Below are 26,924 nucleotides of genomic sequence, written 5' to 3' on the forward strand. Positions count from 1 at the left end.
CCTTAACCTGGAGTGAATTACTAGATTGTGAAAGTGTGACTGCAAGTAATAGGTGATTGTGCCATATTCATTACATATAGCAGAAAGATAAATTCTTTTAATGTTAATGTTGCAGTTTCTCATGGTTGTCTATAGCAGTTAATAAAGATTAGACACTGCGTAATGCTCCTTTAAAAAGAGGCCAAAACTTTTTCTGATCAAAGACTGTAAAACATTTGAATTTCTGTTTTTTTAACAGCAAGTAAAACCATATTTTTTAAATGGTAAAACATGAGTTTGTGGTCCCAGGTTCTTCAGAAATGTTGCTAAAGAGCACCTCAATTACCAAATTGTAAATAATTAAAGGAAATTCTGCAGGATTAGTGGAAAGAAACACATTTTAAATAACATACAATTTTGTGATACTACAACAGATACAGTGCAAGGACAAAATGTGCTCAAATACAATGTGAAAAGTTGTATTACTTCATGTAAGTGAATAAGAAGAAAGAAAATAAATAAGAGGCACAGTAAATCAGCATTACCAGGCTTATTACAACCCAGATTCTTTGGAAATAATCAATAATTAAGCAGTCTTATTAATTGGATACCATTTCATGTTTGTCAGATTATTATTTTAAGAAAATACTCAACATCTTGAATCAGTACAAAAAGCAAGAAGGATCTCTTAAATTATTTCAGATTCAGAATTTTAGACAAATTTATTCCTGATTCTGATCAATTTCGTGTAGGAGAAAAATCAGATGCATAATGTTATTAATCAGCAAATGAGCCACACAACTTCACTCAGATGTAGAGAAGCAGTTTTTACCTCAGGTTCCTGCTGCAGTGACGCTGCCTGCAGTATGTGCTGAGTTTTAAAACCTCCCTGAACACTAATTGCCCCCAATAAACAGGTGGGAGAGCTGCAGCGCTCCTTGCCCGTTGACCCAGTGTTAGGACTCTCCTGCTGCTCAGTCTGATGTTTTCAGTTGGACGTGATCAGAGGAGAATCAAATCAATGTTGGAAATTACAATACCACAAGCTTAAAAAGTTAGTTAGTTGTTGTTTGACTTAATCATATGATGGAGGTTGACTGAGCATGGTTGGTCTTCTTCGGAAACACTCCGGTTTCACTTCAGTTACATGTATTCCCACCAGGAACTGACCAGTACAACTTCAAGGCAAACATGACGATAACAGCAGATACACAAGCCCCTAATTAAGTTAAATAATATTTGAAATGGTAATATAATCCACCAGCTGCCTGCAAAGAGTTGGTTTAGTCTCAAATGTGAACTCACTGGTTGAGGACAGATGACTATTGGTCAATCATGCACACAAGCGTGATGCATGGAGGAAAGGGGAAGCTAAGGTGAAATGTGAGAAATGAAAATCCCTCTGGAGCATATTTAGCAACAGAAGGCAGGAGGTTGAAAAGAAGCAGCAGAAAGATAAACATATATCATATCATTATGAATACGAGTTTGAATTCAGATTAGCTTATGTTGGGTAATAATAGAGAGCTAGGTGGCCCAAAATGCACCGATATTACAGCCAGGGGATCTGGACCAGCTCGCTAACTTTAGTTAAAGGGGATGTATCATGCACATTTATAAGTCCATATTTTTAATCTGGGGCTCTACTGGAATATTTTTGCATGATTTCCAGTTAAAAACTCCTTATTTATCTTATACTGGCCCTTTATGAAGCCCCTCAGTTCATCCTCTGTCTCTAACAGGCCGTTTTAACTTCTGTCTCTTTAATAATTTTAATAATTTAATTTCCTCTTTCATGACAACTATACGAATATTTTTTATAACACACCTGTTTAAATATTTATTAAGCTGTATAGTAATGCATAATTAAGGATGTGGCCGCTTTGAGTGACAGGTCGCTAGCCGCTAGGTGGCTTATTTCAGCAACCAGGCTTCATTCGGCTGCCTCAGCTCCACCTCTTTGCCCATTTTGGATTAGCCGGGAGTTAGGTGGTCAGGTACTGCCAAGACTTTCAGCTTCAAAACTGCTCTTTAGAAACCAGTGGGTGACATTATGGTGGCTATGTCCATATTTTATACAGCCTATGATACTAACAGAAAATCACAAAACGCATGTTATGTCCCCTTTAAGTATCCTGAGAACATGTTCTTTTGTAATATGTGAATGTGAACTATTATTGTACTAAAGACTATTAAGGAATAAGATAGTATGTGTTTAGATGTTAATGTTTCAAGTCTTTGTTGTGATAACCTTTTGTCTTTTTCATGCCAAACCAGAAGCTGCGACAGTTTTGCTCAGTTTTGCTGGTAAGTAGCTGCTAAGCATTCTGGTCAATCTGAAATCAATGAATTAACGGTCATCCTGCTGTTTCAACATGAGATATACTTTGTCCTTGACCAGAAAACCTCTACCAGCAGCTCTTGAGGATGTTAAAATAGTATTCATGCTGATAATGATAACAAGATCTTTATTGATCCTTGTTCAGGAAAAAAAAACACTCCTCCCTCTGCCTCTTGCTGTGAAATAACTCTTTGATGAGACTGTTAAAAGTGCTTCAAAAATAAAGTTGCCTGGTTTTAATGTCCCATATCTATCAAGCGATGGGATTGCATGATGTCCAAAGTGCTGTGATGTTCTTTCTCCATCGATGACAAGATACTGTATGTTTAGATAAGCTCAGGCTGGGAACAAAGTGATTAGATCTCCTGTAATAGTGGGTCATTGATTAAGACGGTCCTTATTGCGTAATGTTGCTGGCTGCCAAGATTAAACCAGGGGAGAAGGCGTTCAACACAGACATTGTTCTGCACGCACAGCCCTATCATTGAAAATCGCTGATGTCATGGCCATCTGTGTTTGTCCTTGAGACAGAAAGTTATTATCAATTTATTTATTTGAGTCTGAATGAGGTCTCTGTATTGAAGCAACGCTGCGTAAAGGTCATTTACATTGACAGACGCCTGCAGAACTGCACTGTCACTGCCTTCAGCTGCTCCTGCATTCAGCAGAGTGTGAATGCTTGTAATGAACTTGTCATTCAAGCAGAGCGAGAACTTTGTTATTCAGATTCAGTATATTATTCAGATGTATATAGTCAGTGTTTTTGCACAATATCTCAATGTGAACAAGCAGTGATTCATTCTGATTCGCAGTCGATGTGGTTTTATTCTCTCTGATCATCTTATTTTCACATAATAGAATTTTCTGTTGTGGCCCTGAGAGACACACTGCAACTTAGAAAACATACAAATAGACAAAACAAAAGAAAATGAGAAAAACAACTTCGACACCTTCACAACCTATGGACAACATTCACACACAACCAAATACAGAAAACACAACCAAATACAGATAATATGTTTAAGTATTTGGTTGTTTTCTCACTTTTTAAAAAACTGCTGTGATTCTTCTTCTTCTGCTTGTGTTTTTGCATATGTTTTCTTAAGTTGCAGTGCATTGAGCCATTTCTCATTTTCTCATAGAGCTGAAGTCTGAATTAACTGTCTTATATATGATTTGCTGTGTCAGGGGAAATACGTTTGATTTGTAAATGCAACACTATTATCCAAAGCGCTTTGCAATGTACCTTTCATTCTCCCTCAAACACACTTAACACACAAATGGCAGAAACGTATCATACACTCGCCAAAGCATTAATGTCTTGCTCAAGGACACTTCAACATATGGGCAGCAGGAGGAGCCTGGGATGGAACTGCCAACCCTGTGATTAGTGGAGCAGCTGTACCTGCTGAGCCACAGCTGGCCCGCCGAATACGATATAAATATTAAAGTAAATATTTCCTTATGTATTAATTCTGTTGTCCTCTATGAAGTGAAACACCACAAAGTGAAGAAAACGCCTAAATAAATGGGAATTTCCGCTTTGAGAATGTGCTGTGAATGAAACATGAAATATAGCAATGTTCATAGCATTACTCATTTGAACACCAATGGAAATCTATAAATACTGTATTTTACAGCCCCAAATATATAAATAAGACTGGAACTAACATGGAGGAGCATGCTGGAGGAGGGAAAATGCATAAATGGACATATTTTAATGAGGATGATACTGATGAGACTGAAATTATACAATATTTTCAAAAAAAATGGCTACCACTTATTACAAATATTTCTGAAGCCCATTAAATAAAGTTAAACTAAATAATTAATGTTTTTGTTACAGTAAGTAATTACAACTTGAATCTGCTGTGAATCAGTTCCTTTTTTTTTTAATCTGAAATTTTCCTTATTGTTTCTTATTTTAGTTATATAGTTTAGTTATATCCCTGCACATACAAACTCCAGTGGGTTATTAAAACACAGAGTGTTTGACCGTCCTTGTTTTAATTTTAATATTATCTCAGCTTTCTTTTATATATGTTTGGTTTGTCAGTGGTGAAAGTAATAAATATTATATATTTTATTATATTATAATAATATTATATAAGTAATTAAATCAAATGTACCTATGTATCAAAAAGTATTTTTCAGGACATCAAATTGCTGATAATTTAGCATGCATTGTTTGTTTTGTATATAAAATGTTTATCTGCAGAGTAACCAGTGACTCCAGCTGTCAGATAAATGACGTGAAGGGAAGAATGTAAACTATTATCTCTAAATCACAGTGGAGGAAAAGTTGAAAGTCTCTCAAAATGGAAAAAAATGTACTTAAATGCCGTGCTGAGTAAATGTACTTAACTATTTTGGTGTTTGTGTATGCAAACTGAAGATATTACAATATCATAAATCATAACCTTTCATCAATTTTATGTGCTGGAAAAGAGGAAAAGATATTTTTAACAGAAGTGAAGCAAAGAAAAAGTTAAAATGCCAAATGTTTTTATTATTACAAGTTTTCTTTCAGACACCAGCTGACACATGTTCATGGCATTATTTTAATCGTGATGTTTCAATATCACAAACAGAAGATGTTTTAAAAATATATTTTGGTGGGTTTTTCCGTCTGTCAGTCTTTCAGGGGCATGGCTCGGCATCAGGTACAGGTTCACAGCGGTCCACCACGGCCCGGACTTCTCCGATCTGGACGCCGTCGTACATCCCTGAGATGGACGTCCACTGGGTCTCGCCGTTGCGGTAGGTGCGGCTGAGGCGTGCCGTGTAGGGGATGTCGGCTTTGATCTTGCGTCCCTCCATGCGGACTCTGCAGGAGTGGTTTGGTGGGACTTTGAGCTCCACAGACACAGAGTGGCTGAGCGCCTCCACCATGGTGGTTCCCCTGGAGAACTGCAGCGTCTTCTCGCCACTCAGCTCAATGCCCCCAGAGCCGATGAGTGGGATTTTGGCTGTGATGCTGCCTGTGATACCCAGCATGGTGGCTCTGCCGATGTTCCAGGTGGTCTCTACCTCTGTTGTCTTTGAGATGGTGACTGTCTTCACCACCGTCTGGCACTCGTTGTTGGTGACCCCTGAGATGCGCATGGTCTCAGGAGGATACTGAAAGATGGCGACCTCATCAATGGCATACTTGACGTCAGAGATGTGCTGTGTGTAGGCGTCTCTGTTGATGGTCAGGACCTGGTACTTCTTGTACCAATACTCATCGCCTTCCCACGGCAAGAAGAAGGCTTCAAACTGAGGAACAACCTTCCCGAGACCGTATTTGTTCTTCCCAACATAGATGCCAACACCTGGGCAGGTCCTAACTGAATACTGGGGCACTGAACCGTAGGAACCTTCCTTCCACTCCAGGAACTCAAAGTTGTCTTTGTTGGCCAGGATCTCAAACTCAGGAGCGTAGTACTCTTGGTCTCCATAGGGGTAGCGGCAGTATGGGCCCAGGCTTGGGTTGTAGAAGCCAGCTTCGCACTTGTACTTGCAGACGTAGTCGGTGCGCTCAGTGTAGCCGTTGTAGATTGCAACGGCTCCATTGGGCAGAGAGCCACCCCAGGTCAACCATTCCAGGTTGACGTTATCACCGAATATGAGGGAGGAAGGCAGATCCTCCTGCTGCTCCAGCTCAGCAGGAGTCAAAGGAACCGACACCACGTTGTTACCAGTCGAGTCAGGGACCCGGCCCTCCAGCTCTGGGTTCAGTAAGGAAGCTGGATGAAAGAGATGGACAGTTTAAAAACTAAACCAAACTGCATTTTTCATTCATTATGTGTATGTTAGACATTGGTAAAGTGAACTTTGGGAAGCGTGATCCAGTAAAGGAGAGAGCTGTCAGTCATGAATTGTACAGCCTCGTTAACATTACGTCTTTTTCTCAAGAGGGAAAAGAAATCGTGTGCTGGTTTTGTGAGAGTACAATCATGAGAAAGAATAGTCTTCACTTATCTTTGTTCTGATGAAGAAAAAATATAAATTAATCAAAAAAAATGTTAAAATGTTTACCTTTTCTGTGCTCTGAGCTCTTCTTCATGATGTCCTGCAGACTGGCTGAGGACAGAGCCAGCAGGGCCGGCAGCAGCAACACTGACAGCTTCATCTGGAGATTCAACACAAAATGTTTGAACTCATTTATACATTAATGTGACATCATGCAGTCAGATATCATTTCAGGTGGAACACCCCAGTAGCCGAATGTCTCTTCACTAATAACTGTCAAATAAAGGCAAAAATTAACGAAAAAAAACATTTCACCCTCTTAAAGACATCTGACAATTGACAGACAGCATCCACACTTCTTATCAATTTTTGCCCATAAAAAAGACCAAAACTCTAAGCTGGAGAAAAACACAATACTGTTCAAACTAAATCAACATTTAAGGGGCCCAAATCGTTGGGACACAATTATATATTTTTTCAATTACTATTATTATCTCTGTCTTTCTATATTTCTACATGTTACATGTATCTCCAACCAATTATCTGTGTGGTACATTACAATGTACATCAGTACACATCACTCTGAAAGTGTGGGTAAATACAAAAAGTAAAAGTCATACTCTCTGTACCCATTTGGAATTTAAAGGACCAGTGTGTGGGATTTAGTGGCATCTAGTGGTGAGGTTGTAGATTGCAATCAACTGAACATCCCTCCCCTCCCCTGCGTGTAGGAGAACCCACGGTAGCTGCAAAAGTCGTGAAAAATGCAAAAGGCCTTCTCTAGAGCCAGTGTTTGTCCATTCTGGGCTACTGTAGAAGCATGAAGGTGCAACATGATGGGCTCTGTGAAAGAGGACCTGCTCCCTACCTAGATATAAAGGGCTAATTTAAGGTAACAAAAACACAATGATTCGTATTTTCATGGGATTATACACTACTTAAAACATATTTATGAATATTATATTCCATTTCTGCCATGTTCGTTGTGCTAGATGCCACTAAATCCTACACACCGCACCTTTAAGGGAAAACAATCTAACATGGATTCATCTATCAGAATGAAATTGATGGTATTTTGTGAGAAAAAGGTGTCAAGATTACTTCAGTAATTACCTCAGTAAGAAAATAAAACTGTTATTATAATAATGTTATAAAACACAAGACGTTGTCATATCTGGAGGACCTGCATAACTCAGATCCTAGATATATAGAACATTTAATGACAATAATAATGTCAGTAAGTATTCAATATTTTTTTACTCAAACAAATTACTCCTCATTTTACCTAACAAAAATAAATAAATAGATAAAATAAAATAGATAATTTTTACGTAGTTTTTACATTGTCATTCAACATTACATATTGTCTGTTTAGTTGTTTATGTTGATTTAGGATAATTTAATTTATCATTGATTATTATTAATCTGAATAGATAATTAGATGATATAAATTTTTCAAATAACCACATTAATAGAGACAATTACATACTACATTTTCCCCAGAAGACATTTGATATAGCCAGATCTTTACTTTACACATACAACATATATATTATTAAAGTATATAGGAATAGCCATGTAACAATTAATACAATTTGATTATTATAGATTATGGCCTGTTTATCAAGTTTATCAATTATTTTTCTGAACATGCACTCACCGTTACGGTCGCTCCCCACTGAGTCCACATCCAGTCACCTCCAGGTTTATATATACTGGTTTATGACTGAATCATAAAGCAGGCTGTACACTTTCACTCAGATCTGACATTGACCAATGATCAGAAACTGGTGCAGTGGGTTTGTTAACAGCTGAGGAGGACTCGTGCTTTTCTTGTCAGTGTTACTGTCAGACTACAGACTTTTCAATTCAGGAAGAGAATTTTCCCTTAAAACATACTTTTTAGTTTAGTCAGGTTGTCTATTTCTCTCTGTCACCAAGACACTTCCAAAAATGTATTAATGGATTTCCATTAAATTTACTGCATGGATTGATCTTTAGCCAACATTTGAAAATGAGACTTAGACAGTAATTGTGTATTGATAGAAATCATAGATCCAGATCCAGATCTTTTTTTTTAACCAAAACTATTAAATTTAAAGACATGATTCTATTCCATTACAGTAATTTAGCAGATGCTTTTCTCCAAATAGACTTACAATAAGCACATTCAACCTAAGTAGGTGCATCCCTTCCAAACAAACAACTAAGAGTGGCAGCTTTAATCAATATTATTATATTAATAATGGATCACATGATATGTGAAAGGTGTTGCTGGTGGTGATGAACCCAGAGAGAATGATCACCTGACTCTCACCCTTCACCTCTACAGAGTATTATAATGTTTCTCAACTCATTGTTTTGGATTTCTGGTCCGCAACTTTGTTGTTTTGGTCCACTCTCACTGCTCTAATTGCATAATTATTGGCTGCAGCAAGCAGCTGTTTTTTGGCAAAAAGCTCTAAAAATCAACTGCACTGTAACTGCTCAGCATCAAATGGTAGTAAGACAAAGTTAGAGACGTGCTGGTGAACATGGTGGTGCATCTAAGCTAAAGAGTAAAATATTTTTCTTAGGAGATAGTAGAGACCAGAACAGCTAAAAAAAGAGTGAATATTGGACTTCATCAGGTGATCACAAACATCACTCTTAATGAATGATAATGTTGCTCCATAACTGCTGGATATGGAAATAAGTCACAGTTTGTCATGTCAACTTTATAAGATGCTGATATGTAAGTATTATGTTCACAGCTAGTTGCCACTGCCCCCAAGAGGCAGAAACAGTTAATGCCGGTTTAAGTTAATGAGATGTTAATATACATTGGGGTGTAGTTTGAAAAGGTAGGTGTGCAGTGACTCTGATGTCCAGGCCTCAGCGGCGTGTTCACCAAAAAGAGCCCTGATCCAGATAAGCGACCACAGGGTTCTGGTGGTGACTGGGTGGTCAATCTCCCAGAGCCAGAGAAGCACAACGGTGTGTAGGGTTTAACTGTGGCTGGGAGGTGGGATGGAGAATTCTGTGCCCTGTAACCTAGCGCCAGAGTCTTGAATTGGAGTTGCAGTCGTCTAGGTGGAAGATAACAAGCACCTGGATGAACACCTGGGCCGCCTCACCAGTGAAGAAGGTTAGGATCCTCCTGATGTTGTACAGGAGGAATCGACAGGAGCTACTGCTGCCAAGTTTGGTGAAAATAACAGTTTATCATCCAGGTTCACACCCAGGTCACCACAATACATTTTTCCTTGAAAGATCACAAGCTCAATCTTCTCCATGTTGAGCTTTAGGAGTTTCATTGACATAAACTCCAAGATATCTGCCAGGAAAGCAGAGATGTGTGCCTTGACCTGAATGTCAGATGGGGGAAATTTCATGAATAGTTGGGTATCGTCAGCATAGTGGTGGTAGCAGAAACCATGCAAGTGTATATAATATTTAGAATTGCATGTTTATGTATGCAAGAAATCATTTTATATGCAATTTTAGAAGCAAGGAACTATTTTTCATGATGTTTTTAATAACTTTAAAGGCCAGATTGCTCTTGTGTACAATGCAGTTCATTTTTAAGGCAAATTGATGCTTTCCATGTCCGCGTGACTGCGAGGGCCTATGTGACGTAAATGTCGTCATCTGCCCATGTCTGCGGAGGTCCATCTGGACCCCTCTGTGGATGTCTGCATGTGGCCCAAAATTTGTGACTGTGCGGACTGTATGTATTGCAAGTGCATCAACTGCGCATGTGCCAGAAAAGCAAACAGGACTGCCTCTCTTATCTACTGTATGTTGCCTGATATCACACAGAATTGTCAACTCATTACGCTCTGTTTCCATCTTAGGTCTGACATTGCCTCCACGCTAACCGATTCCCATGGGGGAGGGGGATTCAATTCGATCACCACTAAATGCTCTGGCTGGTGGTGACGTGGTGGGTGGCGTACTGCAAGTTGGGCAGTGCTTGGTTTTGGCTAGTCAGTTTTCAACATAGTGGCCAGGTCACAATTTCTACAGCTAAACAGTACACTGAAATATATTTTTGAAAACATTTGAGGCAAGAAATAGATAATGCAGTAACAGAATCTTGAATCATATTTGATCAGCACTACTTAGCTTTAATCCTCCTTGGTTCTGGCACATAGCTTGACAATACTTGACAACAGCCTAGTAGTCCTGGTAGTCACTCACTAGATGGATCACTTTTTTGGCTGAGAAACCACTGTTTCATGTCATGATGCCAGACCAACATCATGGCAGTTGGTCAAATCGACTCTATGGAGTGGGCGGATTCAAAAGTCTGGACCCAGGCAAGTATGTATGTACTGTATTCCTATTGTCATTAAGCTGTCAGTTTCTTTTTCGACTTTTTCTTGTTGTTCAGCAATGTACAGGAACTCCTCAGCTGCATTCAGACTGAAAATATCTTTAATATACAGTTATGCGACAATATTTATTTTATTGTATTTTCATGTGAAGACTGCATTTTCTTTCTTCCTGAGTAGCTGTGTATATTTACTGTTGATTCACCACCCCAACGTATTGAAAACTGCTTTTCTCTTTGAAATAACAAACAATCTGCTGGTTTACACATGTAAATGATCTACCAACCCAACATCCTGTCAAGAAATATTTGGATTTCATTTGATGTCAGTCAGCAACAGAAAGAATAAACCACATTGGTTGCTGGTTTGGTTTATTGACAGCAGTAATACATTTATAAAAATACAACATAATTGAAAAGTCCCAGGCTTATTTACATTTTTTTCTGTTGTGTATTTAATCACATAAGGTGCAAAACTGATGCTGCACTGCTCTCTTGAAGCCAACTGCTGCTGTTGAGCTGCCAGCAGTTTAGAGCTGTGGATTGCAGTAAAGAAGTTTGGTTTTATTGATCAACAACAATGTGGGAATGTGTGTCAGTTTTATGAATGTGGAGCTTGAATGGGCTTAACAAAATACAGGTGAAGAAAAAGAAAGAGTTGAAGAAGCTCTGTTGTAATTTACAACAACCTTGCTGTTGTGTTCATACTGATCTCACAACCCATTATGAAACGACTCCAGATAATTCCAGGATAAGATTCTGGATTATTAACGTGTAAAGAAAACAGACTGATAAGGCAGCGACTGAGGCAAAGTGCACCATCATGTTAATGACCTGCAGTGTTTCCAGTTCTCATTGTTGTGCTTGTCAAATATCATCTTCCAATCAACAACTAACACCACAAAAAAATAATTTTGCAGAACAAACTATTTGGTTCATGCTGCAAATTTTTGTTTTTCATCATCATCATCATGCTTCACATTTAATAATACAAGCTTGTACCTTAACAACTCTAACCTTATGCTCTTTCTTTATCTCTTGATCCTTCTCTAGCTTTCTCTCTCAAAAAATTATCTGCTATGCTCTTATATGTTACTTAATGTACCTGCAAGCCTTGTGGCCTTGAGTCAGATGGAGCGTGGAAGTGTTAAGGCACTTATTCTCGAAGGCTTCGCCTTGTTACTTTGAACAAAAGCGTCAGCCAAATGAATGACAGTAAATGTAACCTTGAAGGAATACTCCACCGACAATCTTTGAGTATCAAATCCTCCCCATCTGAAGGCTTGAAAGATGACCTCTTCAGAGAAGATGGCAGCTGTGGTGATTCACAAAAGTTAGTTGATTTCAAATCAAAACAAAAATATCAAAATGTCCATTGAAACTCAAATTATTCTTGCAGCATAATGATGAAGACCCACTGGAAGCGAACAAATTGTGCAACATCACGTCTGCCATTTCTTGTTCATCGAAAGCTAGCAAGTAGCTTGCTTGTTAGCAAACACTGTAAATAAGCCAACTAACACTTTACATGATGCATCTCGCGTTTTTTGGCAAATCACTACACATCTTCCCAGCAAAACATTTGCATAAAATTTAGGAGCCAACTTTGTTTTGTATTGCACCACGTTCAGGTTTTGGAGCATAATCCAATTCTCCACTGTCTGTACATATAATAATGATGTTCCAGACATATTTTTGCCAAACTATGGCTACACACACACCATGCTAGTGTCAAACAGGAAATGTATTGCTAACTTTTAGCTGTTTACCTTCATTGCACCCAACTGTGTTAGCTTATGCTGCTCAAGAACAAGACCTGCAAATAGCTAACTGTGCTATACGGACTTAAAGAAGATGTTTATTTAGTCATATTTTGATAACAACAACAAAGAAGAAAAGAATGTTAAGAATGTACTGAGTGAACACGGAAAAGCGAGGTGCTCGTAGGTGTAATTTTACACTGTGGATAGTGGCAGGAGCCAGTTGACTGAGGGAATCCCAGAAATAGCAGCTCTGATTTCAGGAACCAGAAGTCAGCATCTCAAACAGGGAGAAACGATACTCTTGTCTTGCTGAGGGGTAGCAGCAGTAATGATCCATGTTTGGTGTGTACAAGATCAAACACATATTTGCAGTCATATTCATTGTACATGTAAGAGGACTAACTTGTTGTAGCGACCTCAGTGAAAAATATATAGTCCCCCATGTTTCATGAAGTTTATAGATTTATAAACAAAGTTCGGGAACAGAAAACACGCCAAGTCTTCTCCCCTCGTCTCAGTTGCAAGTCCCTCCCACCCTAACCCCTCTATTTTCATCAACCATTCTCTCTCCTCTGTTTTAACACAGGAACAGGAGGCTCTATCCAGGCGATGGACAAACAATAATGCCAGATATTTTATGGTAGCCTGTGGTCTTTCAGCAGCAAAATAATAAGCTGACATTTAGAGACAACACAGTGGCAATTTGAAGATAAAAAAAGCCCCCTGGAAGCAGACTGATGGCCAGTAAAGTCATTATACTCTTTTACAACTCCATGGTAGAGTCAGACATCACATTCTCTATTATTACTTGGTTTGGTAATCTCTAAACAGGTGCCAAGAACAGGTTGCAATACTTAAAGTACACAGCAAGATCATTTAACTGTCCCACATTTTCCGTAAGAGAACAGTTTTTCAAAGGTCATTTTGTAGTGACATGTGCAGTGTTATGGCTAAACATACTCTATGTTTCCTCTCTATTATTATTACAATAACATTAAAGTTGGAGTCGTAGTTGAAAATGAAAAAGTTTCTTTTTTATTTTTTTGGGCACTGTTGAAGGTTTCTTTTCAGCAGTGATGACTGCAAACACAGCAGCAAAAAAGGCCCATATTTAGTGTTAAGATTACATTATTAATTATGAAATACTCCTCCACTTATATATTTGAAGATCCGTTTAGTTTATATCATCAAAAAATGACATCCTTGGCCTTAAAATCTTAACGTATTACGCTCACTACTGTGCTGCTGTGTAATGACTTGGGGTCTATTCATATTGTTTTCCCATTCTGCCACAATGTGTAATGCTTTTAGTGCCATCTACTGGATTCATTTGATATTTCTGCTCAGGATTATTTCATTGGACATTTATTGGGGCTTACTGGAGCTGTCTCTCTGTTATTTTTTTCCCCGAGTCTATCACTAAGTAATACTCACATGCCCACACTGTAACAGTTTTTGATCCCTGTAATCATCTTCCTATCCATACTGGCCGAGAGATCCCTTCTTAATGGTGCAGCAGCACCACCTTGTGGTGAAATCCTGGGAGAACACCTGAATGAACAGGATAAATTACTATAGTTTCATTGTGCAATCAATGGGGAGGAGGTAAATAGAACAGCATAGAATTAATAACATAGGTAGTTTGATGATTTATTTGAGTAAATGAAATTACTGTACCACACACTTACTTTACATCAAAAGAGGTTCACACTCACATTTATAGATAAAACAAGTCTGATAAGCCTTGTACAATGAATCAAGTAAAGTTCATTTGTTTAGCCCATTACATGTCTCCCCATGATCTTAAACTTCATGGAGATAAGGAAAAACATTGGTAGGAGAAAAAAAAGGAAGAAATCTCAGAAGGGCCATTCAAAGAAGGTCTGTCTGTCTGCCTCTACTGGATTGCATGTGGCACCTCATACAGAGTGACAGCAGACATCTTCGCCATACTGAGAGGCACAAAATTATTCATTTCCGGAGGAGGTGGGGGCAGCTTTACTCGCCTGGCTGGCCATGAGGCTTTCCGCTGTGCGGCTGGTGCCATAGATGGGTGCCACATCAGAATACCCCCACCTGCTGAACTACAAAAAAGTGCTACATAAACTGCAAGCTCTTCCATTCAGTGGTAGTCCAGGGTGTGTGTGACAACAAAGGGAAATTTCTGGACACTTACATTGGCAACCAGGGTCAGTCCATGATGCCCTTCTCCTCCAGAGATCTCTGATGTACAAGGAGTCCCTCTATCCACCAGCTGGCTTCTTTCTACTTGGAGAGAGGGGTACCCATGCCTGCAGCATCCTGCCTCCCTTGTGATGCCATACTGCCAGCCTTTAGCCGGTAAGAATACACAGAGTAAATTGTTTATTACATTTGTTACTTTGCATTTGCATTCCTGAATTTCCCTTGGGATCAATAAAGTTTCTATCGATCTATTTGAAACACTACATAGATTTTATGTTACCTATATTTTAATCATCAGGCCAAGTTGAAGCACACTTTAAAAAGCACCATGCCAAGGCCAGTAACATCATTGAGTGTACCTTCGGCATGCTAAAAACTCGCTGACGAGCCATCCTCTTGAGGGCTTTGGAGATTTGGCCTCTATTTGCCCCCCCAGTAATATCAGCATGCTGCATCCTCCACAACCTCTGTCTGTCAACATCCCGGAGGAGGAGGAGGAACATCACGAGGAGGATGAAGAAGATTGGGAGAACATTCCTGATGATGATCAGGAGCTCTCAGAAAATAATCTCCATGCCAGACTTGCTGCACGTGTCTGCCCCTGGAGAGATGTCTGCATGTCTGAGGGAGCATGATAATAACTAAGGGGGTAAACCCCGAGGTTACATGTCCGGTGAACACTGTGACATGAAAATGTTATTGTTACAATTGTTATTATAATCACCATTAGATTAGTTAAATTGTTATTGTTATTGTTTTATTGGTGAATAATTAAAAATGATTGTGCATATGGTTATTAACTATTTTGTTTTTTAAATACGCATTTCATAGAATGGCAATGACAACGGAAAAAAACGCCTCTGTTAATCATAGTAAGAAAGAAGCATGAAAAATTTGATGGCTGTCTACAAGTAGTACAAGTGTTCTAACTATGTAACAGATGTCATTTTGAGAAGGTGGCATTGTTCTGATCACCATTATAAGCTTTGGTGTCTCACCTTAAGTCTCAATAACCTGCATGTTACCACTTTATGTATAACTGTTTATTTATCTTCCATACAGACTGAAACTCAACTTCTAAAATATGTTTTCATGTAAGAAAAGTACAACAAACAAACAATAATCAGGAGTTGAATCAAAGAGAGACAAGTATCTCTCAGCCCTTTCAGAGGCTGCTTCTTCCCTTTCTGCCTGCTCCTTCAAGAACTCCAGGGGCTCCTCACTGACCCTAGCCCTCTTTCTTCTTCTTTGGGAGGTGCAGAGGACAGATAGTTGACAACACCACCTGTAATAGCAGTCATGTTTGATGCAACTACCAGAATTGGACTTACTGAGTGCAGCATTCATCAGACTATACCAGTGCCAGGTGGCAGCAGTCACCCCACCCGCTTCCACCCCTTTCCCTGTCAGAAGATCCCTAAGTTCTTAAAAAATAACATATTAATGAATGAATGCTGTGAAAACTTTTGTTGAACATATTTACAGTCCCAAAATGTTTCCACAGTTTGAATGGCCTCAGAAATGTCTATTATGTGTTTATTCCAACGCTATCCTGCGGAAATTCACTTCATGTCAAATTATTATACAACAGTTATTTAAAGACGTCTTGCAAAAATGAGGGAAGCTGAAACACTGACGTGTACTACCAATATTTGTGCCCAGCCTGACATTTTTGTACTGATGAATTCCACATTTATGAAATGAATGAACAAAAAGTTACACCTAGTGTTTAATGAGTTATTTGTCCTTGTCCATTGCATCTGTATAATAAGTTTTCTCCACTAGTCAATAGTTGCATATTAACTTGGCAAACCTTGCTTAAATCATGTCTCAGGCATGCCCTACCACGTCATTGCTGAGAAGCAGATACAATAGTAGGTTAATTTGTATTTTCCCTTCAGGTTGTTTCACTTTCTTTATGGCCTGTTTGGCTGTAATAGCTAGGTCAGACTTTTTCCAGGAGGACTCTGGACAAAGCAAAATTAACTGGTTAACAATTAACTGGTTAACAAAAGCAAAAACATCATATTACTGTGAATAATGCACAAGCTGACAGTGACTATTGATTATGATGTATTTATGGCATGACAATGCACTTACACTTTGGTGTGCATGGCAGTACATGCATGCAAGGAATAGTTGAGTGACAGTTCTACAAATAAGTTATCAATATTGTTAATGTTAGTAGTGGTATTAGTAATAGTGTTTAAGTTGATAACTACATCATAATTGTCACCTGTCCTATTTCTTTTGCCTGTCAGTAGTACTTCGCATTGTTTCAAGTCATATCTATTCACCAGATTACAATTTACACAACTCCTTTGATTTGAATTTCATAATATCTGCTTTCTGAGCTTTATGGTATCTATTTGTTTTCTTTCTTTTTTGATGCATCAAACTCTTCTAAGAGACTGGCAAGTTTGACACAACTAAACACACCAATCGACCACCACCCCTGGCCTACAAACACACAAAGGCAGACTCACTCCCATCCATTTTGAGAGGAATTCCTCCAACCAGTGAAGAGGGTCTCATTGACGGGTCACCATTCAGTCAGCGCCCCTGTTTCCTCTGCCATTGTTCCTCAGTCTGCAGCAGTGGTCTGTGTCGTGACTGCGGGGCAGGAAGAAAAGGACACAAGATGGGTTTGTGAGCAGACTGGCTAGCCAGCTACCCCTGCAGGCGCTAGCCTGCTGGCGAGCCAGTTTGTGGAGCTTCTCAACTCTGAAAACATTGGAGAAAATTTTCGATTTGCCATCAATTTTCGTAAAACTGCCAATATTTGAAATCTACACAGTTGATTTCTCGCCTCAGAATTTCTCAGAAGTGACTTTAGTGATGAAATAGCATACGAAAATTGTAAAAAAAAAACAACTTATTGTTGTTGGCCTCTCCTCTGTTTTCCGTGCCGTGCTTGAATACCAAAATGAATGCTGGGATATTTGTGTTGACAAGTTCACACAAGTTACTAACCAATGCATCAGTAGTAAAATGAGCAGGTCAAGAACACTTCTGGGAATTTTAACCGTTCTTGGTGAAATGTGAGCTTTTGTATTAGAACAGTACTTGGGCTGCGACTGATGACGTTTCACAAGGACACAAGTACAGACAAGATGCAGATTGAGAAGGCCCACAGTCTCACTTAATCCTCACCTCCAAAATCATTTGCGATTGCTCCTGGTGTGTTGCTTTACTACATATCCTGCACCACATGTCACATGACTATGAATGAAAGGCTCACTGAGCATGAATTTTAGACCTTCCTTGTTTGGTTGTTAAAGGGTTTGATGTGAAGAATGTTTGTTTGCTATGATCAGGGTAAGTCAACCAGAGTAGCGTAAGGTGGTGACTTTGCCATCCTGGGAAAAATGTCACTTACAAGACCACGTTCGTTAGCGCTGGGCAGCTAACTTAGCATGGCATGTGTGCAGGGCAGCTAGCTACAGTATGATTTGCTTAGCTAACGTTTGCCTCTGAATGGGACCTCTCAAGTCATCGGTTTAGTGCAACTTAACATCCCCAATCATTCGACTAAAACTGCTCAACCTACCGCTTTCTCCACTATCCATAAAATTCTGCAGCGGTGAACAGAGTAGGCTGTAGTGCCAAGCAAGCTGCTGAATATCTGTCCAAGTAAAGTTACCCAAACAGACCAGACAGACACATTACAGCACAAAGCATCAAGGGAAAAGTTTTAATGTCACCTCTGGTCAACAAAAAGATATAAAAGGAGTCCTTTGTATGAAATGCTATGAATATAATGAACAAACAGCACTAGAATATGCCCAATTTGGGGCATCCCATTAAACTGTATACTGTATCTGTTGCATATACAGTATATTGCTGTTCTGCTCATGTTTGACCTTGTGTGTGTCTTTGTTGTTATTAATTATTATCATCATTGTTGATTATTGTTGTTGTTGTGATTAAAAACCAAAGACAAATTTCTTGCCATATTGGGACATTCAAGTTCTGTTCTATTATATGTTTTTTATGATTTTATGTAATCACTTGAAAATCAAGAGCAATTCTGACAATCCGAGGCAAGAAGAACATTTTGAGGGCATTCTCTCTAAACAAGACTGAGTATGCTAACATACATGTGAAATTTTGACCTGGTTATGGCACTAGATGAAAAGTCAGAGGATCACCAACGGTATATTTCGTCCTGAAGGGGACATGAATGTGTGTACCAAATTTCATGTTAATTCATCAAATAGACATTTTACTCAAAACCGCAAATGTCATCATCATGTTGACCATAGAGGGTAGGATAAATTGTTTGGGAGCCATTTGGGAAACATTTGTTCACTCCATTTTGTAAATGTTGAGATATTACTGTAGACCAAAAAGCATCAAAATGCAAGTGACACCATATTATATCATATCACAATGATTTCTTTGATAGGGCTGTACTAGAAGGTGTTACTGATCTCTGTATCTTTGTCCTAATGGTAACAACTCTTTTTCACCACAGAGAGGACGTGATACATCATTGATCAGTGCCGGCCCTTTGCTCTGTCAGTGAGATCACCAATGTCAGTATGATTCATCCTCAGGAGATCATTTATGTCTGAACAAAATTTCATGGCAATCCATCTAATAGTTGCTGACAGTGGTGAATCACCTGACTGACCAACAATGCCATCTCTCAAGCCATGCTGCAAGCATTGCTGATATTATTAATGTACATAACTTTGGTGATCTCCTGAATTTTCATCTAGTGCCATCATCAGGGAGGAAATTAAGCAATATTACATGAGAGGGTGTGCTTTACCGTCATTGTTGGCATGACAGTGATGAGGTCAGGAAAAAAGGCAGAAGTTCCGTTAGCATCACTGACCTTTGTTGATCTTTGTTGATGTTCAACCATTCTCTGCCTCACGTTCAAGTGATTAAACACACAGAGCTCAGCACAGACAGATTATCTTCATCTTTTTTTTTATTCATCCGTTACTTAACCAGGAAGTCTGGGATGTATAATTTCCTTCTCAAGGGAGACCTGTCACACAGTTACATAAAAACACATATTTTTACTTTTAATTAATTAATTCATTTTAATTCCAACAATCATCTAACACAACAAAACAGAACCGGAGAAGCATGAAAAAGATTACATTTGATTGTTTACATTCCTTGTGAAGCATTTTTTTAATGTGCTTGAAGAGCTTGAAGGGCAGTGTTTCAAGATTAAATTTATCTTGAAAGTCCCTCCAAGTCCAGGCTTCATAGAAAGAAACTGCAGTTATACCAAGTTCAGAGCAGACTGTAGGGACACTGAAAATCACCCATTTAGATGATCTGGTCTGATAGCCATTAGAAATGGGGGAAAACATTTCTGCTTGACTAACACTTGTAAATGTTTTACTTCTGTTTGATTAATAAGTCATTCTTCTTCTTTTTTTTGTTCCCTACTCTCCTTCCTCCTTTCAAGTGTCTTCTGACACTTGCCAGGTTGTCATTGTAAGTAAGAAAGGCAAAGTCTTGCCTTGTAAAATGAAGGTTAAATTAAAAAAAAATAAAAAAAATAAATGTAAAATAATGACTTGCAAGTCTCCAAAACTCCAGAGCATTTGGTTTTCCTGCATCATCCTGTATCATTTTTTTCACTTTATATATATATATATATATATATATATATATATATATATATATACACACACACACACACACACATATATATATGTATATATATATATATATATATATATATATATATATATATATATATATATATATATATATATATATATATATATATATATATATGTATGTATATATACTGGTTTCAACTGACTGGTTTCTGAAGGCATGTAAGTAAGAAATATGGTTTCCTTTATTAAGTTATTAAGTTTAAGTTTTATCTACTCTCACACCAGTGGACCAGTTAATGTTTACTAGTCAATTGCAGTGCCAAAAAGTGAAACTGTTTGTCCAATGACTCAACCATGAAGCAGCTACAGTATATAAACCTGGAGGTGACTGGAGGTGGATCAACTGATGGACACTATGATGGTGAATACTTTTTATTGTATTTTGTGTTGTTATTAGTCAAATTGTGAATCTATATCACTGAAAATTATGAATGCTGCTCTGAGTTTTCTTTCTGATATCAACTTATAATTTTCCTAAATTTTAATCATTATTTTAGTTCTTCTTTCTCCTCCAAAAATAAATTTACCATGTTCAGAGAGTCCAGGTTTGAGATAATGAATTATTCACCAAGCTTGTATTTAAAGGTTGTTTAACATTGTATCATAACCTACCAGTGATTAAGCTCTGTGTTTAATCTCCAGATGAAGCTGTCAGTGTTGTTCCTGCTGGCTCTGCAGACTCCGTCTTCAGCCAATCCTCTGGACATCAAGAACACCACAGAGCACAGCAATGGTAAAAATGGAGTTTTTTGTGATTATTGCAGCCAGAAATGCTTGATTTTACAATGGCTTTTCCCAAAAATGTGCGATGTTTTTTGGTAAAGGTAAAATTGTGGGAATTGGGAAAAATCACTAGCAAAGGAAAATAAGGTGATTTCTGTTTTTCTTCTACTAATGAAGAGTCACAGGAACAACTATATTTCAGCGCTAATTTTAAAATGTATTTTCTGAACATGAGAACCATGGGCTCAAAGTTATATAAAAAAGAAAACACTGTACCATGTTACATATATAAGCCTTTATTAAATAAACTTTCACCTTAACATTAGCACCAAGGAAAATCAGTCAATAGTGTCATTAAAATAAATCTATTAACATAAAAATATAGATTCACTTCCTAAATTCCCATTTGTATGTTTAAGATAGATTATGTCCATCTTTGCTGAACAACATCAACTTGTTTTCTTCTGACTAAATGAATGCAAACCTCACCTGGGAATTGTGTTGCTCGGTCTATGGTCATTTTTGTTGGCAAGTGAGATTTGTCCATCTTCGACCAGAATGCACATCTGAATCCTTGATAAATGTGCTGTGATGACGTAACTTACCACAACATGAAATGTGACAATTGGTCCAAATCACAAGCGGTCTGTTGATTTGGCCATTTCATGCAGAAAAGTTGCGATTGCTGTAATTGTTTGTAAAATTACAAGCTCTCTCAAATATTGTAGAGATTTCTTGAACTGGTGTAAAACTGCAGTTTCTTGGAGGGACTTCTAATCCTTAATTAGATTCTATGCACTTGCACGGTTTTAGCAGTTTATTTGGGACGGTTGAATTTTGTTAATTACTGCGAGCACAAAATCGCAATTTCCTGGAGGGATTGATTAAATGCCTTATAGAGCAATAAATCATATGGAAACCCCTTCAGAAGGGTTTACAGTGTTGGTGTTGCAGCTCTGCTCTTGGTTTTTAGAGGACCACTTCAATCATGCCACAAACAAAACTTGATTTCCCATTTAACTAATATTAATTATAATAGTTATTTAACAATAACTATCAAATCATCATTGGCGGCTGATGATTATTTACCTTGGTTTGGCTACAGGCATTAAGGACTAGGGATGTGCAGAGAGCCCAGTATTTGTATTTGTATCTATATTTGTTGAGGCAGCAAAATTATTTGTATTTGTGTTTGTATTCAAATAAAAGTGTAAAAAAGTGTAAAAACACAGTTTTTGTTTTTATTACGCTTTTAATTTTAGGATAATAAAGTGTTAAAATAAGTGTTTATGAATAAACTATCTTAAAAAGGAGGTCCCCGCACTGGGTCTCAAACTTGAGTTTCTCAGATTCCCGACTGCGCTACTGACATTAAACCAAGTGCATCGCAAATGTGCAGCCAGACCTCTACTTATCTATACACCCATAGCACAGAGACAGCACACCGTGTAATGTGTAGGGAGGAACTTCAAAGGCAATTCTTGCTTTGCACTTTTCATTTATTGCCTATTTTTTACAACCTAACTTTATGGAAAGGAGAAGGGGAACAACAGGTTACGGAGAGTCCCTTGAGACCACTTTGCGTGTGTCAGTAGCTCAGCTTTATCTCCAGGGAACACCCCCAACTCTGGGAGTGATGTTCAAATAAGGAAATGTGCATGTTTTTTTTTTCTTCCCGAAAACAAATAATTTCAAAATATTTCCAAGAAATAAATGTTTGTAAAAAACCCACTATTTGTGCTTTGCCGAATATCGTATTTGGATTCAGGCACACCTCTACTAAGGACTTCTGCTTACATACTATATGTTCTTGCTTTCTGCACTAAGCTTTGACTCTAACTATAGATGACTGTTACATTTACTCAACAATTGAATCAGAAAAGCAAACACACTCCATCCAACAGCTTGGCTACTTAAAAGATAAGACTTTCTCTCTTATTGTCAACAAATCTCATGTTTTTAGCCAAACTGAGTATGTGCAGGAACATGGTTCTGTTTACAGCTTCACTACACTGTACATTTCTCAAAGAACTTCAGTACAAAGTCAAAAGGTTATGATATAACTCTTCATAATGCACCCATTGCAGCGGTGTGGCTCATTGACATGTTTTTAACAACAGAGGTCTACGGCACGGAGGAATAAGATACAAGATATGTGTTTAAAATATTCTATAAAAATATCTTACCATGTTAAGAAATTCTTGGAACTGTAACCACACAAAGAACTAAACATTTAAACCTTGGCTTATGACCTAGCGTACCACCAAATTTTATTGAATTTAGTTTACAGTTTTGTTAAAAGTATTGACCTGGACACATAAACTTTTCCAGATGAATGGAGACATTAAGTACTAACTAGAAGAATATTTTACTTCTGATTCTAATGAATTGATGTGTTTTAAAGTGCTCTCATCCTGGAATGTGCATGAAGAATCCTCATTTTAAAGGTAAACGTCCTGATCCTTGTATTAAAGAAAACATTGTTTTTGTCTCTTTTCCCTTCCTTTCATCCAGTCTCCTTAATGAATCCACATCTAGATGGCGGGCCTGAAATCACAGCTAATGGATCGATGCCAAGAGATCTGCCGCTGCTTAGTGTTGCTAAGTTAACGCAGAGGAGGCGGGTTCAGTCGTCCTCCATCACTGCTGACGTCGGCACCACCCTGGAATGGGTGACGTGGAACAACTATCTCCCCAACAATGCCATCTCAATCTACAATGGATATGTTGATCGCATTGACTATGTCTGCAAATACATGTGTAACGCTGGCTTTTATAACCCCAGCATGGGCCCTTATTGCCACTATCCCAGTGCAGAAAAAGAATATTCTGGTTCCCCCTTTGAGATCCTGGTGAACAAAGACAATTTTGAGATCCTGGAGTGGAAGGATGATTCGTACGGATCAGTGCCCCAAAATTCAGTCAGAACCTGTCCCGGGGAGGACACATATGTAGGGAAGAACAAATATGGACTTGGGAAGGTGGTTACTCAGGATAAAGCTTTCTACCTGCCTTGGAAGGGGTATGAGTATTGGTACAACTACTACCAGGTCCTGACCATCAATCAGAATGTAATCAGCCAGCAGATCTACGATGTCAGGTACAACACTGATGAGTCTAAGATCTTAAAGTATCCCCCAGAGATCATGCGCAAAACAACCATTAGCAACTATGAGTGCCACCCAGTGGTGAAAACAGATACCCTCTCAAAGACATATCAGGTGGAGTACAGGTGGGACATCACCTCTTCCATCACATTTGGTGTTAAAACTAGCATCAAGGCCGGTATTCCCTTATTATTCTCTGTAGGCATTGAGTTCAGCACCGAGGAGACATTCCAGTTCTCCTTGGAAAACACGGTGACGGAGGCCATCACTGATTCTGTCTCTGTGGGGCTCACTGCTCCACCAAACCACGCCTGTATGGTTAATATGGTGCAGTATAAGTACAAAGCTGACATCCCATTCACAGCACGCCTCAGACGCACATATAGTAATGGAGAGATCCGCACGATGTCCATCATAGGGACGTACGACAGCATTCAGATTGGAGAAGTCCAGGCCGTGGTGGACCGATGTGAACCTCTAAACTCCACACCTTGTCCATGAAAGTCAATTCAGTGCTATTTTTAAATTACTTTCTGAATATGAGAACCATGGGCTCAAAGTTATATAAAAAAGAAAATACTGTATTTGAGTTCCATTTATAAGCCTTTATTAAATAAACTTTCACCTCAACATTAGCACCAAATAAACTCAGTCAACAATGCCATTAAAATGAGCTCATTAACATAAAAATACAGTTTAATTTCCAAAGAGGTAGATTATGTCCATCTCTGCTGTCTGAGAACTTGTATTTTTCTTAATGCAAACCTCATTTGGGAACATTTGGGAATTGTTTTACATGGTCTTTGGCATCATTCTTGTTGGCAGGTGACATTTGTTCAACTTCCACCAGAATGCACACTGCTGATCCTTGCTGAATGTACTGTAATGACATAAATTACCACGACATGAAATGCGACAGTTTTTCACATCTAGATCTCGTTCCTTGTTGAGTTTGTATACACTTATTGTAAACCACTTTGGACTCAAGTAAAATGAATGAATATAATATGAATATAAATATATGCCTTTTTATTTCATGCCTTAATGATAAATGGATTTGTACATAATAAAATCACATGGCATTTTAAAGTCCCCCTCCATTAAAAAGGTGTTTTGCTTATTGTTACTCCACTTAGATGTTGTTCTCTTTTCTGTGCAGAATGAATGTATGTGCAGTTTGTTTTCACATTCATCTGCTGAAGGAGGAAAGTTTCTCTGTGCTCACCTTAAATCTTATATAAGTTTAACACATGCACTGTATGTCTGAACATGATTATGTGACATCACAAAGAAAATTGTGGTCCAGTATGCAACTTACACAAGTGTGATGTGGAAACTTGCAGCCTACAGTGCACAAACACTGACAATGGACTTTACAGTGATGGAGGAAATATCTTGTGTCCAGCAGTTAAACTTTTGAATTGAGAAATTTTTAAATAAGTTGTGTTTCAATTCAATACTACATGCTAATTGTGTACAGTATAATCTTCTTTATAAATTGCTTTGTTGTTATTATACAAAAAAAACTGCATACTTCAATGATTTCAACCATCAATCAAACTGCAATCAAACAGTAATCTTTGGTAAATTCATAGGATTATCCAATCCATCCACAAGAACTCCCCATCAAAGTACAGATTTCTGGATATAAAACACAGAAAGATTATGTAAAATTACATTCAAATTACCCTCCTTTAACACCCATTAACGGTATCTTGAGAGCTTTAAGCTTTTATTTTATGTGATTATCCAATCTATTTACAGTAGATCCCTGGTAAATGTCTGGTTTTATACTGTACAAAAAATAAGATCATGTGATAATAGTTTACAGAAACATAATTTTAATAATCATTACTATATATATATATATATATACTATATATCTACATACATTTCCCCATTAATGTATGAGGTTAACTTTATATAATTATTTAACAGTAATTACAAGCAGCTCTCCAATATATTTACAGGCTTTTCCCATAAATGTATGGAGTATACATTATATAAACATTTTTGACAGTAATTAAAATCAACTCTCTTACAGGCTTTTCCCATAAATGTATAGGGTTTACTTTATATAAACATTATGTGACAGTAATTGCAAGCAACTCCCCAGTATATCTACAGACATTTCACATTAATATATGGAGTTCTGAATGTACAAAAACCAGAAGGTCTATGTAAAAATACCTTTATATCAACTTTGACACTGAATAAATATATACATTTTTCTACTGAAATTTTACAATATTGTGCAATCTATTTAATACAGATCCCCATTTGAGATGTATGAGATTTCAAGATGTTTAATAACGAGAATATATCATAAAATTACCTTTTACTGCTTGCTTTACAAATTAATTCTGTAGACATTGCCCAAGCCTAGTATACAGGTACATTTTATGTTTCAGATATGAAAGTTTACCATAGAATAAAGCTACAAAATTAGAAAATCCTAAAGCTACAAAATCAGAAAATCAGCACAGGTATGGGAAAATGCTTTCAACAAGCTTTGAGCTCAATACTGTCTTACATTGTTTTCTAGGTCTTGCTAGACACTGTCTTCAAAGCCTGGGTTGCACACACTTCACTAGAAGACACCCTTTCATGTCTCACAACGTTAGCTGTTCATGCTCGATATCTACAATAATGCAAATAGGCGATTCAGCTAAATAAAAACTGTCAAGTCTTTTCGAATCATCTGCCTCAAGTCAAAGTCAAGTCGAGTCTTATAAGTGTTAGTCAACCAAGTCGCGACTCATGCAACTTGAGTCCCCAACCTCTGACAAATATTTATTGAACTTTATTGAATTTATTGAGCTTTACTCATATTGAGATCCCTCTTTATTCACCTCATATTATCTCTGCTTTTTGCTCTTTGGTCCCTATGACCTGTAGAAATAT

At 37.9% G+C, this 26,924-nt stretch overlaps 2 protein-coding genes and 2 long non-coding RNA genes across 4 annotated transcripts; 1 reads left to right on the plus strand and 3 right to left on the minus strand.

Moving 5' to 3' along the window:
* Positions 1-4,808: 4,808 nt before the first annotated feature.
* On the minus strand, positions 4,809-8,849 carry LOC137172587 (natterin-3-like). Its single transcript, XM_067577099.1, has 3 exons — positions 7,935-8,849; positions 6,341-6,434; positions 4,809-6,048 (listed from the first exon to the last, which is right to left on the minus strand). Exons 1-3 carry the CDS (start codon positions 7,962-7,964, stop codon positions 4,961-4,963), a joined length of 1,212 nt encoding a protein of 403 aa, XP_067433200.1. The 5' UTR covers positions 7,965-8,849; the 3' UTR covers positions 4,809-4,960.
* A 2,095-nt stretch (positions 8,850-10,944) lies between these two features.
* Positions 10,945-13,911, minus strand: LOC137172598 (uncharacterized). The gene is made up of 2 exons (XR_010925011.1): positions 13,787-13,911; positions 10,945-11,904 (listed from the first exon to the last, which is right to left on the minus strand). It is a non-coding gene; the product is annotated as an uncharacterized lncRNA (long non-coding RNA).
* Positions 13,912-13,998: 87 nt separating this feature from the next.
* On the minus strand, positions 13,999-14,885 carry LOC137169662 (uncharacterized). Its single transcript, XR_010924509.1, has 3 exons — positions 14,817-14,885; positions 14,529-14,683; positions 13,999-14,431 (listed from the first exon to the last, which is right to left on the minus strand). It is a non-coding gene; the product is annotated as an uncharacterized lncRNA (long non-coding RNA).
* A 5,518-nt stretch (positions 14,886-20,403) lies between these two features.
* LOC137169669 (natterin-3-like) lies at positions 20,404-25,026 on the plus strand. The gene is made up of 3 exons (XM_067572973.1): positions 20,404-20,551; positions 20,833-20,923; positions 23,428-25,026. Exons 1-3 carry the CDS (start codon positions 20,537-20,539, stop codon positions 24,519-24,521), a joined length of 1,200 nt encoding a protein of 399 aa, XP_067429074.1. The 5' UTR covers positions 20,404-20,536; the 3' UTR covers positions 24,522-25,026.
* The last annotated feature ends 1,898 nt before the right edge of the window (positions 25,027-26,924 follow it).

The sequence above is a fragment of the Thunnus thynnus genome, chromosome 2 (assembly GCF_963924715.1).
Source record: "Thunnus thynnus chromosome 2, fThuThy2.1, whole genome shotgun sequence".
In the NCBI taxonomy this organism is placed as follows: Eukaryota; Metazoa; Chordata; class Actinopteri; order Scombriformes; family Scombridae; genus Thunnus; species Thunnus thynnus.